General features: G+C 47.2%; 1 protein-coding gene and 1 long non-coding RNA gene across 5 annotated transcripts in view; both read left to right on the top strand.

The window, feature by feature from the left end:
* LOC148005993 (uncharacterized) overlaps positions 1-17,131 on the top strand; it is a 1,435,680-nt gene that overhangs the window by 282,314 nt on the left and 1,136,235 nt on the right. The window lies entirely within an intron of this gene.
* Armh1 (armadillo-like helical domain containing 1) overlaps positions 1-17,131 on the top strand; it is a 39,738-nt gene that overhangs the window by 8,849 nt on the left and 13,758 nt on the right. For 2 of the 4 annotated variants that reach the window (NM_001126297.2, XM_087550588.1), the window contains 5 exon segments: positions 3,328-3,464; positions 5,870-6,097; positions 12,276-12,344; positions 13,618-13,784; positions 16,421-16,617. In NM_001126297.2, the coding sequence (NP_001119769.2) occupies positions 5,892-6,097; positions 12,276-12,344; positions 13,618-13,784; positions 16,421-16,617 (639 nt within the window). In that variant the 5' untranslated portion in view covers positions 3,328-3,464; positions 5,870-5,891. 4 annotated transcript variants of the gene reach the window in all.

Below are 17,131 nucleotides of genomic sequence, written 5' to 3'. Positions count from 1 at the left end.
GAAAAAAAGAACCAAAAAAAAAAAGAAAGAAAAAAAAAAGAAAAAACAAAAATAAAAGGCTCTGTGACATCTGCAAACCTTGTGCCCAGCAAGAACAAGAACTGCGCTCATCTCCCCAGTGATAGTTGTTCAAACAGGACTCAAGCATGCTCAGTTGCGCTCCACTATGGCGCTACATCCCCGGCCAAGTTTTAGGAACGGTTTTAAAGTCAACAGCAGAGGGGACATCCTAGGGGACAGGAAGGAACAGAATGACTCCAGAGTTACCAGCAGAAGCGAAGGGGAGACTTGATCTATGGGAAGAGTTTCCAGGACACACCTACAGACGCCACTACATCCTCAACAAAACAAGGGGGAAATCAAGAAACGAGATGTGTTTCAGCGATGGGGAAGAACAACGGAAGGAAATCCCAAGGCGGCATTTGTTACAAGCCCCACCTGAAAGAGGAAGAGGTCCAGGACACAGCTCTCCAGGGAGAAAAAGGGACCAGCTAAATGTGGGTTGAACATTTAGGGAAAAACTACTGCTACATATGGAACATGTGTAAATCACCGCAGATAATTAGAACTAAATGATTGAGAAGAAATGGCCGTGATTGACTCTAGGTAAAAACCAAGCCGTAAGGAAAGAAAATGTAATAGTATTTTATTGCTTGACCAAAGAGTTTATTTACTTGGTCAATAATGTAAACACTATTGATTTAACTGTAAATTGTGGGAAATTATATTGTGAGGATAAGGAGGGGGAGAGGGAGGGACGGAATGCTTCAAGAGAACTAATTCCTCAGCTGCCAGAATAATAGATAATAAATTTTGTCCAAAATTGATAAATCAAGTAATAGGAGTATATCAGTTTGCTGAGGCTACCATAATAGAGCACAGACCAGGTGGCTTAAACAGGAATGGAGCTGAGCTTCAGAGGTTACAAGCACTGGCTGCTCTTGCAGAGAACCCAGGTTCCATTCCTAGCACCCACATTGGCTCAACCATCTGTAACTCCAGTTCCAGGGTGTCCAACGCCCTCTTCTGGCCTTGGTAGGCACTGCATACTCACAGCAGACACACATACATCTTTAAAAGAAAAAAAGCAGGGGCTGGGGATTTAGCTCAGTGGTAGAGCCCTTACCTAGGAAGCGCAAGGCCCTGGGTTCGGTCCCCAGCTCTGAAAAAAAGAACCAAAAAAAAAAAAAAAAGCAGAGGGGTTGGGGATTTAGCTCAGTAGTAGAGCGCTTGCCTAGCAAGCGCAAGGCCCTGGGTTCAGTCCCCAGCTCCGAAAAAAAGAAAAGAAAAAGAAAAAAAGCAGAAATGTATTCCCTCCCAAGTCTACAGGGAGTCCTCATATCAGAGTCCTGCAGGGCAGCTGGCTGCTGGTCCCCTCTACTTCCTTTACAAATAGCATCTTTTCCTGTATCTTCATTTTGACTTTCCATATCCTAATATCTTCTAATATTTTTTAATTTTAAAACATATACTATTATCATTGGGGAGTGTCGTGTGCATATGTCATGGTGCATATGTGGAAGTCAGAGAACAACTTGCCAGAGGGCCTGGAGGTTCCTCTGCACTGGCCCTGCCCAGGGGCCACTCTAAGGGTCCCCAGCCCATCAACAACTGGTCAAATCACAACTCTCACAGCTGTGGCCTCAGGGACCCAGTGTTCGGCTCTGATGTCCCTCATGCTCCCACCAACCTCAGTGTCCCATGGTCTTTTCACCATGCTAGTGCTAGGCTGATCTTGAACTCACAGACATCTGCCTGCCTCTGCCTCTCAAGTGATGGGATTAAAAATGTGCACCACCACACCCAGCCCTGATCTCTTCTTGTAAATAAACCTTCCTATTAAAGTTGCACCTCAGTGTCCCCACTTAATCCTAGGTGCTGTTCTAAAGACCCCATCAGGGCCTAAAAGATAGTTGAGAAAGGGTTTGCCTAGCAAGCATAAAGACCCAAGTTCGATCCCTAGTGTCCATATTGAAAGAGGAGAAGGAGCAAGCCATTCTCCACTTGCTGCCAAGAATGAGATATTGACGGGGCCCTACTATCAGACTTTTATTAAGAAGCAATAGGGGTTGGGGATTTAGCTCAGTGGTAGAGCACTTGCCTAGCAAGTGCAAGGCCCTGGGTTCGGTCCTCAGCTCCAAAAGAAGAAGAAGAAGAAGAAGAAGAAGAAGGAGGAGGAGGAGGAGGAGGAGGAGGAGGAGGAGGAGGAGGAGAGGAGGAGGAGGAGGAGGAGGAGGAGGAGAAGAAGAAGAAGAAGAAGAAGAAGAAGAAGAAGAAGAAGAAGAAGAAGAAGAAGAAGAAGAAGAAGAAGAAGAAGCAATAATCTGAGACATGCTGCCATTTTTGTAATCCAGCAAAAACAAAGGGGCCCGTGATGCCAATCAACCAGCAAGCCTAGCCTAGTTGGTGAGACCCAGGAGAGTGAGAGACCGTGTCTCAAAAAGCAAGGATGACATTTGAGGTTAGCCTCACCATCAGAGTAGTTGCATGTTGGCATGCACACACATGTACACACGCAGATCCTACCTCAAAGTGTAGTCATATTCTGAGGTACTGGGGATTTGGGATTTCAACGTATGAAATTGAGGGAAACACAGTGCAGCCCATTTCAAGTCATACGCACATTAGATATTTGGAAATGTGGAAGTAAGTACCAGAGGAGCCAAAAATGGCTGCCTGTGGCAGGAAGAGGGAATGAGGCTAGACAGGAACTGTTACTTTGATTTCATGGCCTTGAGCCAATCTAATACCAAACCTCATGCTCCTCCCTGAGGAGTGACTCCAGGACCCTGGCGAGGCAGCATGCACTCTTGCCTCCCACAGCACCTTGTAGAGAGCCACTCGTGGGCATTCACATTTAAGAGTTAAACCTAGCTTCTAGAAGAAGATTGCTGGGCATTCCTCTAATAGTGTACTTGAACCGTGACCCTAGGAAGAATCCATCTAGAGAAGGTTAATGCTGGTGTCTCATCCCCCTCTCCTCCCTGGGATTTAAAACAGCTACTGGTCCTTGTTTCTTCTTTCTTTTTTGGTTTGATTTGTTGCTTGTTTGTTTTTTAAGACAGGGCTTCTCTGTGTTGCCCTGGCTGTCCTAAAACTCACTACATGGACCAGGCTACCCCACAGAGATCTGCTTGCCTCTGCCTCCCTAGTACTGGGATAAGCACCTGCGCCAGCCCCTCCCAGCTGACCCTCTTTTTCTTAATGCCGATTTGGCTGTGGAAGGTGTCTACGGCCTGTGACAGTTATTTTTATGTCTCTGATTACAATAGAGTTTGCCATAATCTATGGCATCCCATGAAGGTTTGGTCATTTTTTTGTGTTTAGGTTGATCCACACTTGTCCCGTCCCCTCACCCCAGCCCCCAGTTCTAGAAACTGATTGGACCTTGTGATGTCTTCCTGAAGCTGCGTGGGTGCCCTTCCCAGGAGCACAGACCCAGTGTCCTCTGGGGAACAGTGGAGGTTGGTATGTCTGTCTGTCTGTCTCAGCATGCCTCAGATTATTGCTTCCTAATAAAAGTCTGATAGCAGGGCCCCATCAATATCTCAAATACATGTGAGGAAACGTTAATTCAGAATCAATTTTAGGATGTTTCAGACTGTAAAGTCCTTTTAACTAGATCTCTGGCGAAGATGTAGGAGCACTTTATGGGACTGTAAATTTCATGTTGAGCCGTCTTTGTGAAATACACATCTCCCTACACACAAGCTGTTCCCTCCATATCAATCACGGCCGCTACAAGTAATGTTTCACAAATATTCCGTAAATCACAGAAAACCCCATGGTAATGTGAAACATGACTTTCACTTGTCTGTTAGACAAAAGAATCGCACGTGCCTTTATCCCGTCAGCGCTAACATTTGTTATGGATAATAACACCTTCAATCACAACTATTTTTGGGAAACGGGTTTATTTTAAGCCTCCCCTCCCCCCACCACCAAAAACACTCTCCCAAGGACACAGGCTCCTACAAAGCACAGCCCATTAATCCAGCTATAGAATAAGTTGTTCTTCCCACTAACTTTACTTTGAGTTGTTTTAAGAGAGTTAGAATAAATGCCCAGGTACAAGGTTAAGAAGAACTTTGCCTAAACTGATCAGCCATGGTCTCAAAAGACCCCAGTCTCCCATCCAGCTTGAAGAGGGCTCTGAGAGCCACTGAGGCTTTTAGCAAATACCTTCCCCTCCCCGACCCCCCACCCCCATCCCCCAGATCGTGTGTTTTTTGAGTTTCTGGCCTTCATGGAGATGCCAGGCACAAGAGCGCTCAACTATAAACCCAGCACTGGGTGGTTGCAAGCCAGATGTATTCCTGAAACTCGATGGCCAGCCAGCCAGTCCAGCCAAATTGGTGAGTTCCAGGTTCAACGAAAGACTTTATCTCAAAAAATCAGGTGGCAGGGCCAGGGGTAGTGGTGCACAGCACCCTGGAAGCAGAGGCAGGAGGATCTCTGTGAGTTCAAGGCCAGCCTAGTCTACAGATGGAGTTCCAGGACAGCCAAACTTATATAGTGAGACTCTATCTCAAAAAATAAAAATAAGGTGAAAAGCAGTTAAGGAAGATACCCAACATCAACCTCTGGCCTCCATATATATATATATGTCTGTACATATGTATGCACGCACACCGTCACACACACACAAACCCCATCACACACACACACCATCACACACACACACACAAACCCCATCACACACACACACACACAAACCCCATCACACACACACACACAATCACACACACACCCCATCACACACACATACCATCACACACACAAACCCCATCACACACACACACACACACCATTACACACACACCCCATCACACACACGCCATCACACACACACACATACAATCACACACACCATCACACACACACACCATCACACACACCATCACACACACACACATACAATCACACACACCATCACACACACTCCATCACACACACCATCACACACACCATCACACACACCATCACACACACCATCACACACACCATCACACACACACACACCATCACACACACCATCACACACACACACCATCACACACACACACCATCACACACACTCCATCACACACACCATCACACACACCATCACACACACCATCACACACACCATCACACACACCATCACACACACACACCATCACACACACCATCACATACACCATCACACACACCATCACACACACCATCACACACACACCATCACACACACACAATCACACACACCATCACACACACACAATCACACACACCATCACACACACCATCACACACACACACACACACAAAGGGAAAACAAACTTTTTAACTTAATTCCTGTAATTCAACATTCACAGAGTTAAACCAAGAGGTTTATCATGAGTTCAAGGCCAGCCTGCTCTACATAGCAGAACTATGTCTTCAAAAAAAAAGAAAGAAAAGAAAGGAAAGGAAACGGAAGGAAGGAAGGAAGGAAGGAAGGAAGGAAGGAAGGAAGGAAGGAAGGAAAAAGCAGACACTAACATTTGTTAGTCCTCATACCTGGGAAATAGAAGGCAGGCAGACCTCTAAGTTCAAGGCCAGCCTGACCCATACATTGTCATTGAAATAGCATCTTTCTCAGCTGCAGCTCATGCTAACTGAAATTCTCCTCCTCCTGCCACAGTGTCTGTAGGTCTGTAGGTGTGGGTCACTGCTGGGCCACCATGATTCCTTTCATCCCATTACAACCTGGCTGAAGCCTCCCTGCGCAAGTTCCTAGAGTGAGCCCCTCCCCCAGTGCTAGGGACCAACACTGCACCTTGCACACATGTGAGGTTATGGGTTCATAGAGTTCTAAACATTATGGTGCCCTGTTTTCTGTACCTCACAGTCAATCTCGGGGCTGACTGGCCATGACCTCTATAAAAGAGCAGGCAGCCATCAGCCGGCTTCTAAGTTTTTTGCAAGAATGGGACAACGCTGGCAAAAGCCTACGAACCCAGATTCTCACCACCTTCATCGAAACCAACCAAGGCAAGACTGGCCCTGAGTTGGAGCTGGAGTTTTCCCAGGGAGCCAGTTTGTTTCTCATACGAGTGACCACCTGGCTTAGAATCATGTATCCTTTGCTAAATTGGTGGGAAGCAGGACATCATCAAAAAGGGGGAGGGGGAGAGTATAGTTGAGGGAGCTTTTCTCTTGATTCCAATATTTTAGATTTGAAAATGTGGTGATAAAAATGCCTCCAAAGTCAAGAGCTCTATGAACTGCCTGTCTCCTGACTGTCTTAGTTAGGCTTCATTGCTGTGAACACACACTACGACCAAGGCAAGTCTGTCATCATCAAGGCGGGAGCATGGCAGCACCCAGGCAGGCATGGTGCTGGGGGAGCTGCGTCTTCATCTGAAGGCAAACAGGAGAAGACTGACCCCTCAGCAGATAGGAAGAGGGTCTTAAAGTCCTCTCTCTCTCTCTCTCTCTCTCTCTCTCTCTCTCTCTCTCTCTCTCTCTCTCACACACACACACACACACACACACACTTTCTCCAACAAGGCCTCCTAATAGTGCCACTCCCTAGGCCAAGCTTATTCAAACCAACACACCTCTCAATGTGTTCTTTTTCTTACTCTGCCCTCTGTCTGGGGAGACATGGAAACTGGTGTCATCCACCCATCGAAGTGGAACTTGTTTATTCGAAGTGGAACTTGTTTATTCTACTTGGCTTGACTCTTCCTCAGGGACTTTGTTTTCAGTCTTACATCTTTTCCGTTTTCCTTATCTTCAACTTTTTTTTATCATCTTTTATCTCTCTCTCTCTCTCTCTCTCTCTCTCTCTCTCTGTGTGTGTGTGTGTGTGTGTGTGTGTGTGTGTGTGTGTGTGTGTTTGTCTTGGCTGCATGTGTGTCTGTGCACTACGTGTACCTGGTATCCTCAGAGGCCAGAAGAGGACATCGGATCATCTGAAACTGGAGTCACAGATGGTTGTAAGCCACTGTGTAGGTGCTGAGAATTGAAACTGGGTCCTCTGGAAGAGCAGCCAGTGCTCTTGACAGTCAAGCTATCTCTCCAGCCCCACTTACTCTTTTTTGTTTGGGGGCAGGATAGGGTCTTATGTCACCCAGGACAGCCTCAAAGACTATGTTGCCAAAGACGTCTGAGCCCTCTGCCTCCACTTCCCACGTGCTGGGGTCACAGACATGCATCTCCACACCTGGCATTCACTCTAAAAATGAAAATCCTAGCATCAGGGATTGGGGATTTAGCTCAGTGGTAGAGCGCTTGCCTAGGAAGTGCAAGGCCCTGGGTTCAGTCCCCAGCTCCGAAAAAAAGAACCAAAAAAAAAAAAAAAAAAAGAAAAAAAAGAAAAGAAAATCCTAGCATCAACGCTGAGCTCACCTGCCCTTCCCTTTCACAGTGTAACTTGCTGAAAAGGTCACCAGGTCTCCCCTCCCCTCTGCAGTCTCTGCTCACCCAGCTCCACCGGTCCGGCCTTTCCAAAGTTTCCAGTGGTTTTCTTTTTTTTCTTTTTTTTTTTTTGGTTATTTTTTTTCGGAGCTGGGGACCGAACCCAGGGCCTTGCTTGCGCTTCCTAGGTAAGCGCTCTACCACTGAGCTAAATCCCCAACCCTTTTTTTTTTAAAGATTTATTTATTTATTACATATAAGTACACTTCAGACACACCAGAAGAGGGCATCAGATTCTGTTACAGATGGTTGTGAGCCACCATGTGGTTGCTGGGATTTGAACTCAGGACCTCTGGAAGAACAGTCAGTGCTCTTAACCGCAGATCCATTCTTATGATGCCAACATCACTCCAGCTGGAGAGCCTCCCTCCAGTTTCCTTCTGGAATCTGAACTCTTAACCGAGAGATTCCAACTTCCGACTCTACTGGTGCCTTGGGTGGACTCTCACATGTCTGGTTTATGAAAGAAGCTAGGTGAGCAGGAAGAGAACACAAAAAGAGGAACAACCTTAGTTAAGGAAATTGGCTGCTTGGCCCCCTCTGAGGTCCTGAGTTCAATTCCCAGCAACCACGTGATGGCTCGCAACCATTTCTAATGGGATCCGGTGCCCTCTTCTCATGTGTAACTACACATACAGATAGAGACTCATATATATGTAATACATAAGCAAATAAATCTTTAAAACCTCTTGTATGAGACAAGTTTGCAGTTACTGTGTTGTTTAGGGTCCTGGAGGCAGAACAGGACTGAAGACAATTTGGTTACCTTTGCTGAGGGTGAATGGACAGGGGCTGCTTGTGTTGTCTGTGAGGACCACACCATGGCTTCTGCTCTCGGTGGATTTACTTCAGACCTTCCTTTCCCTGGTGCTGGAGCTAGTACCCAAGCTGACCTTGAACTTGCTGTATGGCCAAGTGTTGGGGTTTCTATTGCCACACAAGGAAGGAGTTTATCTCACTTTACTGCTGGTAGCCCATCATCCAGGGAAGCCAGGGCAGGAACTGAGGTGGAAGCCATGGGGCAACACTGCTTACTGACTTGCTCTCCATAGCTTGCTCAACCTACCTTCTTATATCATCTGGGAACACCAGCCCAGCAGAGGCACATCCCACAGTGAGCTGGGCCCTCCCCACTCAGTCACCATCCAGGACAAGGCCCTGCAGGCTGACCAACAGCCAATCCAATGGAAGCATCTTCTCCATTACGATTCCTTCTTCCCAGGTGACCCAAATGTGTCAAGTTGACATAAAAACTAGCCAGCACACAACAATGACGTCAAACTCCTGCTCCTCTTGCCTTTCCCTCCGGAGTGCTGAAACTGCAGGTGTGAGCCCTCTCTCCCCGTCCTCTCAAGCACCCTGGTGACTCAGACCAGGTGTTCACTGGCATTTGCAGGAGCTCATTTGTGGGAGAGCTGCTATTCCTGAGAAACGTGAGTGCTTGGCTGGCTTCTGACCACATCTGACAGTGACCTCAATTATCAGCAGTCACTTTGCTGCTTTGGAGTCAAGCCTAGACCCCATTTCTCCAGTTTGTCTCAACATCTCCTGTGGCTACCCGTGAGGTGAGGGAGGCACACAATCTAAGACAAATTTCATTTAAAACTCTGATATTTTATCATGAACTTTATCTTAACTTTTTTTTGTCTTGGGTTTTATTTTATTTTTTTTTTTTTGGTTCTTTTTTTCGGAGCTGGGGACCGAACCCAGGGCCTTGTGCTTCCTAGGTAAGCGCTCTACCACTGAGCTAAATCCCCAGCCCCTTGTCTTGGGTTTTATAATTCTCCCTATATCACTCTATATTAATCACTATGTCTGGCCTAGAACTCATTCTGTAGCCCAGGCTGGCCTATAGAGATCTTCTGCCTCTACCACTGAGTGCTGGGATTACAGATGCAAGACACCACACTTGGCTTTAATGTCAATAGTTTTAGTTTACATTGAAGTAGGATTTGATGAGGTCGGGAGGGAGGGAGGGAGGAAGGAAGGAAGGAAGGAAGGAAGGAAGGAAGGAAGGAAGGAAGGAAGGAAGGCAGGCAGGCGAGGCAAGCTAGGCCTGCTGGAAAGGGTCCCTAATCCTAGAACTTGGGAAATGGAAGTAGGACTGTCAGGAATTCAGGGTCATCTTCAGCCACATAACAAGCTCAAGAGTTCAATCTAGGCCACATGAGACCCCACCTATCTGAGAAGAAGAGAAGGAAAAGGAGAGAGAGGGAAGTCTGATGGATTTGATTAGGGAATTGGTTTTTGTCCCCTTTTAAGTTTCTGACTAAGTGCGTCCTCACCTTGCCTAGTTTCAGCCCTTCTACAGCAACCACTACCTCTCCATTTTCCTTTTCTCAGACAGAATCTTCCTATATATCCCAGGATACCCTCAAACACGTGCTTCTCCCGTCTCGGCCTCCCAGGGGCTGGGACTTCAGGATGCGCTGTTGCTCTGCCCACTGTCCCTTCTGAGACATTCCGCTCTCCGTCCTCCTGTCACCGTGTATGTCTGTCTGCTGCAGGGCCTGTCTGACCCACCCTGTAAGTGCTCACACTTCCACGGAACGTGCGCTGTGCTCAGTGCATTTAATACAGGGGCAATGTGCCGTCTCCTCTGTCAGATGCCTGCCAGCCAGTGCTAACAGGGTGGCTCTGTGAACCGTGCTGCTCCTCTACAATTCGGAGACCCTGTTTCTAACCTAGAACCATCCATCACATACCTTTTTTGTGATCCTGCCATTAGGAGCAGCCCACCGGAAGTGACAGTGCATTGAGGTAGCTATCCCTCCCCCCAAGTCCTCCAGGTAGTCACCCAAGAGGACAACAAACCCACACGACGTCGTTATCTTTTGCAAAACTGACCACGTAAGCCCAGACTCTTTGTCGGTCTTGAACTTCCATAACATATCTATACAATCAATGATTTACACAATGATGGTGACACCATTAGCTGCCATTTTCTATGTCTTTAATGTTCTCAGCCCTGAGCCTGTACCATTCATAGATTATGTCCTTTGATAGCCCGATGGGCGATTTCTAAGATCCCATCTCATTGATAAGAAAAATGAGCCTAGGGAGGTTGAGTAGAGCAGGGTGTGGTGGCCAGCACACACCTGCCATCCCAGCACTCAGGATGCCAAAGGAGGAGCAGCTTAAGTTCCAGGCTAGCCTGGGCTACATAGCGAGACCCTCTCACAAAAAGAAGGGAGAGAGGGGTAAAGGGAGAAAGGAAGGAAAAAGAGAGGGAAGAGGGAGGGAGAGAGGGGAAAGAAGAGGGGGGAGGAAGGGAGAAAAGAAGAAAAGCATGTGACTAAAACAAAGACTAGCCCATGACAGGGGGAACTTGACAGATGCCAGTCAGCCTAGCTAGCAACTTAAGAAAAAGAGGCAGGAACAGGCTGAGATTGGGACTAGAGAGGGGCAAGGTAGCCATAGAGCAATGACCCTGTGGACTCACTGCCCAACCCAGGCTATGATGGCAACAGGCAGGGGAGCCTGGCTCCAGAGCAAACACTGTTTTTGCACTGAAGAGCCTTTCCTAATGAGCCAATCTGTCTCTCCTCCTATTGGCATCCTGGGAACTGGGGTGCAGCAGAGATAATTTGCCTCACCCCACTCCCCAACAAAGCACCATTACCTCCAGCCCATTACATTAGCCTTTCTCAGTCCTGGAGGCTCTCAGTCATCCTCGTGGACGGCAGTAATTCCAGCTAATTTCTTAAGTGTTCTGAGAGCCTGTGATGTGTTATGAGCCTGGTAATTGTTGACTGGTTCCCCTTCTGCTGCGGCTTGATTTCATACCTTGTATCTGAGCCGAAGCGTGCTCAGGATGCTTTATTATGGCGAGGCTGTCTGCAAAGGCTCGCATTAAAAAATAACATTAGATGCTGAGGCTGTTTTAAATCAGAGTTTAATTCCCCCCCCCCATTTCCTCTTATTTCTATTAGGAAGCCATGCGATTCCTCATAGGGATAGTGACCTCCAGTGTAAAATTTTGAGCGAGTACAGAATGGAGAATTAATGATAAAGCTAATTCTTTTATTACTGTTGGTTTGATTTGGGGGGGGGTGGTTGGCTTTTTTGTTTGTTTGTTTTTTGTTTGTTTTTTTTTGAGACAGGATTTCTCTGTGTAATGGCCCTGCCCTGACTGTCCTGGAACTCACTCTGTAGACCAGGCTGGCCTTGAACTCACAGAGATCCACTTGCCTCTGTCTTCGGAGTGCCGGAAGTATGGCACCAGGCCCAGCTGAGGCTAATTCTTCATAGAGAAGTCTAGGAATAAGACCCAAAATACTAGCTGAGCAGAGACCCAAACAATGCATGGGCCGTGGCTCTGAGAGGCTGGCAATTCTCTTCATATACTTGGGTGTATGGGAACCTCTTTGCTCCCAAAGGAGTTTGCAGATTCCAGATGGGTGGGCTGCCCTGGAGGGACTTCTTAGAGAGCAGGGAAGGAGGTAACAACACATAGAGATACATACACACACACACACAAAGAGACACATACATATACACACTACACACACAGGTACACAGACACATAGACACACGCGCACACACACACACACACACAGTGTACTAGCTCTGCTTTATGCCCAGGGTTCCCCTCAGGGCGAAGGGCACAGGTCACCCACACGCTCAACCTGGCCCTTGGCAGTACCAGGATCAATGTAAATGGGAAGTCTGGAAGCTCTTTTTTTTTCTTTTCTTTTCTTTTCTTTTTTTTTTTTTTTTTTTTTTTTTTGGAGCTGGGGACCAAACCCAGGGCCTTGCATTTGCTAGGCAAGCGCTCTACCGCTGAGCTAATTCCCCAACCCGTGTCTGGAAGCTCTTTAACGCTGCCGCAGCTATATGACTGGCTTGGATTTAGAAATGATCCTGAGATCCATTGGCATCTTCTTATCTGCTGTGAGCAGGTAAGTCCCGCCCCAGAGACTCTGGGACTCAGCTGTCAGGTCAGGCTCAAGGTGTCCTTGGTATTCAGGCCACATAGCCACGGTTCTCGGTGCCAGCGGGTGTATCGAAGCCCTGGGGCAGCCAGAGGCAGCTGGGATTCTGCTCTAGTTGAGCCTCCAACCCATTGCCCACTGACCCTTCATTAGTCAGCACCATGTTGGTTGACAGTCATAAAAAATAAAAATACAAATATAAAACTACATTTTTACTAGACTTGGGGAAGGGTAATTTATTGGCTCGCTTAGCTGAAAAGGCCCAGAGGGTGGATAAATGTATTTCAGGCCTGATCAGACCCAGGGGTTTTACGATTGCCACCAGTGTTTGGTCTCTTTATTCCTCTTTTCCTCAGTCAGTCCCTGGGTTCACAGGCTCCTGTGCACTGGGGTCCTCAGGCCCTCCAGAAGCCATCTTTATAGCTCAATCACACCAGGAGAGAGACTCTGTTCTCACGGGCTCCTCTATGAGCCAGCATGGTCACTTACCTGGCCCAAAGCAGCCTTCTGAAGTCAGAAGGTAACAGCCCTGGCACATGTTTGTCCCAAGTGCACATGGCTCTTGAGTGAAGGATTCACCAAGGGACAATTAAAGTGCTGTTATGGAAAGAAGGGGACTGGAAAGAAAGGAGGGGGAGGGAAAGGGAAGGGAAGGGAGAGGAGAAGAGGTCTAGGGAAGGAAGGGAAGGGAACGGAAGGGAGAGGAGGTCTGGGGAGGGAAGGGAGGGAGCGGGGCTGGCCAGTTGTGGGGGCTCACACCTGTAATCCCAGTAGTCAGGAAGCAGAAGCAAGAGAAAGTTCAAAGCCAGCCTGATCCGTATAGCAGTGCTAGTCTAGATAATGAAACCCTATCCAAAGAAAGAAAAGGCAGGACACAGAGACTAGAATAGACAAAAACAAGAATGCCTGTTGAACTTAGTTCCAGTGTTTTCTTGGCTGGACACAGCAGCACCTGCCTGTAACCTCAGTGTCTCAGAAGGTGAGACAGGATAGCAAGTTCAAAGCAATGTGGTGAGATGTAGCCTAAGCATATATATGATGTGTGTATTATATTAATATATATTTAATATATTTTATTATATATTAAAACTTTTAAATCCAAACAATTTTGTCTCTATCTGTGGATATCTCCTGGGTTGGAGGCAAGTGTGTGAAGACAGTACCTTAGCCTTGGATGCCTTTGGTTCTGTGCTAAGGACCTCCTCAAGCATCCTTTCTGTGTGGTCTCCCCCATGGACAGCAATCGGTACCTGATAGAATTTCTTGAGATTGGCGGTGTCCTAACACTCTTGGAAATACTTGGCCTAGAGAAGATCAAGGAAGAGGACAAAAAGGAATCCATCAAACTACTTCAGATTATTGCAAACACTGGCAGGAAGTACAAGGAGCTCATCTGTGAGAGCTATGGTAGGTCCTGGGTGTGCCAGTCTGTGGACATATCCCTCTGGGAGTGAGCTTCTCTGTCTACACCGCAAACACATGACTTCCCTGTTATTTGCTCAAAGAAAGATAGTTCCAGAACTATTTCTCTATCTTTTAGTTTACTTATTATGGGGTGCATGTATGTGTCTGTGTGTGTGAATGTGTCGCAGAGACCAGAAGGGTGCTGGCTGTCCCCTTTTTTTGTTCTCCTCTCTTTCAAGCAGGGTCTCTCCCTAAAACTGGGGATTGAGTTTTCTTGACTAGGCTAGAAATCCCCCGTGGAACTGGGATTACAGGCATATGAGGGATGCCCAGCGTGTCCCAAGGGTGCTTGGTTCACATCTCAGTTGCTGGGGTGTGAACTCGGGTCCTCGAGATTATGTAGCAAGCGCTCTTCACCACTGAGCTACCTTTCTAGCCCACAGAGCCCAGACTGCACTCGTACTGTCTATAGTGTCTTAGTTACTTTTCCGTTGCTGTTTATCACAGCCATGACCAAGGCAGCTCATAGAAGGAGGCTTTGTTTTGGGCTTATGGTTCCTGAGGACTGAGTCCATCATGGTGAGCAAAGTGACTGCAAGCAACAGATATGTTGGCTGTAGCAGCAGAACTCACATCTTAAACCATAAACAGAAAGCAGATAGATCTAACTTGAAACGGCCATTCTTTTGAACCCTCAGAACCAGATTTATGATGGATCTCAGCGACATCTCTAGCAAGGAGTTTTATTAGCTATTGTCACACCTTGTTAATCGTCCTCCAAACAGGCAGGGACCAAATGTTGAGATGTTGGAGCCTTGTGGAGAGCATCTCATTCAAGCCACCACAGTAGCCCAGGTTGACCTCAGACTTCTGATCTTACCTCCAGCTCCTGAGAGCTAGGACTACAAGTTCAACACCACACTTGGTTTGCTCAGCACTGAGCATCAACCCCAGGGTGTGGTAAATGCTAAGCAAGAATTCTACCAACCAAAGCACATCCACAGTCGTGTGTGTGTGCGTGTGCGTGTGTGTGTGCGTGTGCGTGTGTGTGTGCGTGTGCGTGTGTGCGTGTGCGTGTGCGTGTGTGTGCGTGTGTGTGTGCGTGTGTGTGTGCGTGTGTGTGTGCGTGTGTGTGCGTGTGTGTGTGCGTGTGTGTGTGTGTGTGTGCACATGTATGCCTTTTCTCTATGGAGCCCTAGCTGTCTTTGAGCTGGAACACTCTCTGTATGTAGATCAGGCTGACTTCAAGCTCAGAGATCCGCCTACCTCTGCTTTCCGAGTGCTGGGGTTAAAGGTGAGTACCACCATGCCTAGCCTTTGACTCTCCATTTTAAGTGTATCCTTTTCCACACACGTAGAGCAAACTTTTATTAGCTATTACCTAAAGTTCTGTGTAAAATCATTATGGCTAATGTTAGCAACAAAACTGAGATAAAATTATTGACTGTCAGGGGACTGGAGATGACTCCGCATTGACTGGTCTTGCAGATGACTCTGGTTCCATTCTCAGCACCCACATGGTGGCTCACAACTGGAACTCCGACTCTAGGAGATCCAACCGCCCCTCTGGTCTCAGTGGGCACCAGGTACACATGTGATATACATACATATAAGTAAACACCCCCACGTATAAAATTAAAACAATAGGGCTGGGGATCTAGCTCAGTGGTAGAGCGCTTGCCTAGGAAGCGCAAGGCCCTGGGTTCGGTCCCCAGCTCCGAAAAAAAGAAGCGCAAAAAAAAAAAAATTAAAACAATAAATCTTTCCAGGGATGGTGGCACATGTCGCTGTAGAGACAGAGGCAAAGAGGATCTCTGTGAGTTCGAAGTCAACCTGGACGACATAGGAGTTCCAGGATGGCCAGGGACCCTAGAGACCCTGTCTCAAAAACTTAATCAATTAATTAATTACAGCTTGGGCTGGAGAGGCAGTTAAGAGCACTTGCTGCCCTTTCCGGGGAGCTAGGTTCCATCCCAGCACTCACACAATGGCTCACAACTGTCTGTAACACCAGCTCCAGGGAAGCTGGCACTCCCTTCTGGCTGTTGCAGGCACCAGACTCAAAAGCTGTGCAGAGATGCACACAGGCAAAACATACACACACTCATGAGCTAAACTTTATGAAGAATAATTATTATTTAAAAACAAAAGGGCGGGGTTGGGGATTTAGCTCAGCGGTAGAAAGGCCCTGGGTTCGGTCCCCAGCTCTGAAAAAAAGAAAAAAAAAATGATTACAGTCAGTCAGCCAGGTGTATGGCGGCACACACCTCTACTCTCAACACTTAGGAGGGAGACGACAGATCTCTGTGAATTTGAGGTCAACCTGATCTACATGGTGAGCTCCAGGACAGCCAGGGATACATGATAAGACTCCCTAAAAAAAAAAAATTTATATATATATATATATATATATATATATAATATATATATATCACATTTTATATAATATATCACATTGAGAAGGGTTACAGTCTGGTGAGAAAGACATTCCATGCCCAGCACAAAAACCTAAAACTGCTTTGGTTAAACAAGCTCAGGTGAGAAGCTCTTAAAGCAATTCCGTTACGCCATCTTGAGTGGGAACTGCTTTAAACCTAAATCCTGTCCAATTTAGCATTTTTTTTCTCTGCTTTGCCTAGGTGTGAGAGCCATAGCAGAATTTCTGGCAAAGTCTAAATCAGAAGAGACCCAGGAGGAAGTGCAGGTTCTGCTGGATACGTTGGTCCATGGCAATCCCAAGTACCAGAACCAAGTATACAAAGGCCTAATAGCCCTCCTGCCCTGCGGGTCCCCGAAAGCCCAGCAACTGGCCCTGCAGACTCTCAAGACTGCCCAGGTGAGCCACAGCTATGCTCTGGGGTTGTGATTCAGGTGCTGCAGTCCTATGGTGACCTTCCCCAGGCACACTTCCTGCAGACCTAAGAGGCAGAGCTCCGCCTTCCACCGCTGGCCTGCTATTCAATCAGCATCACTTCCGAAGGCAAAGGCAGGGCATGGAGTTCACGTCTCCCAGCAGAGTGATTTGTCCTGTTTGTTTAAGGATCAGAAAGATATTGGCAGACTTCAAAGTGGTAGAGACAAGCAACCAGGATGACAGGGGAACTGTGGGAAAGATTAAAGGCATCCATTTGACAGGAGAAGAAGCATGGGGCTTCTGTAGGCAGTGTGTAAGTGAAGAGGCCAGATCTCGCTGATTGGAAAGATTTTTTTTTCCTCCTTGGCTTCTGCCCTAGAGTGGGAATGAAGTCAGATTTTGGGGGTATGGTGGCATCGTGCCTACTAAGGAGGGGAACGAATGTGGCTTTGACATGAACGGTTGAAACTCTCACAAGTGCCCCAGAGGATGGGCT

This window comes from Rattus norvegicus, chromosome 5 (assembly GCF_021556685.1).
Source record: "Rattus norvegicus strain SHRSP/BbbUtx chromosome 5, alternate assembly SHRSP_T2T, whole genome shotgun sequence".
NCBI classification, from domain to species: domain Eukaryota; kingdom Metazoa; phylum Chordata; class Mammalia; order Rodentia; family Muridae; genus Rattus; species Rattus norvegicus.
The sequence above is the reverse complement of the archived record's forward strand: the minus strand, read 5'-3'. Positions and strand labels throughout refer to the sequence as shown.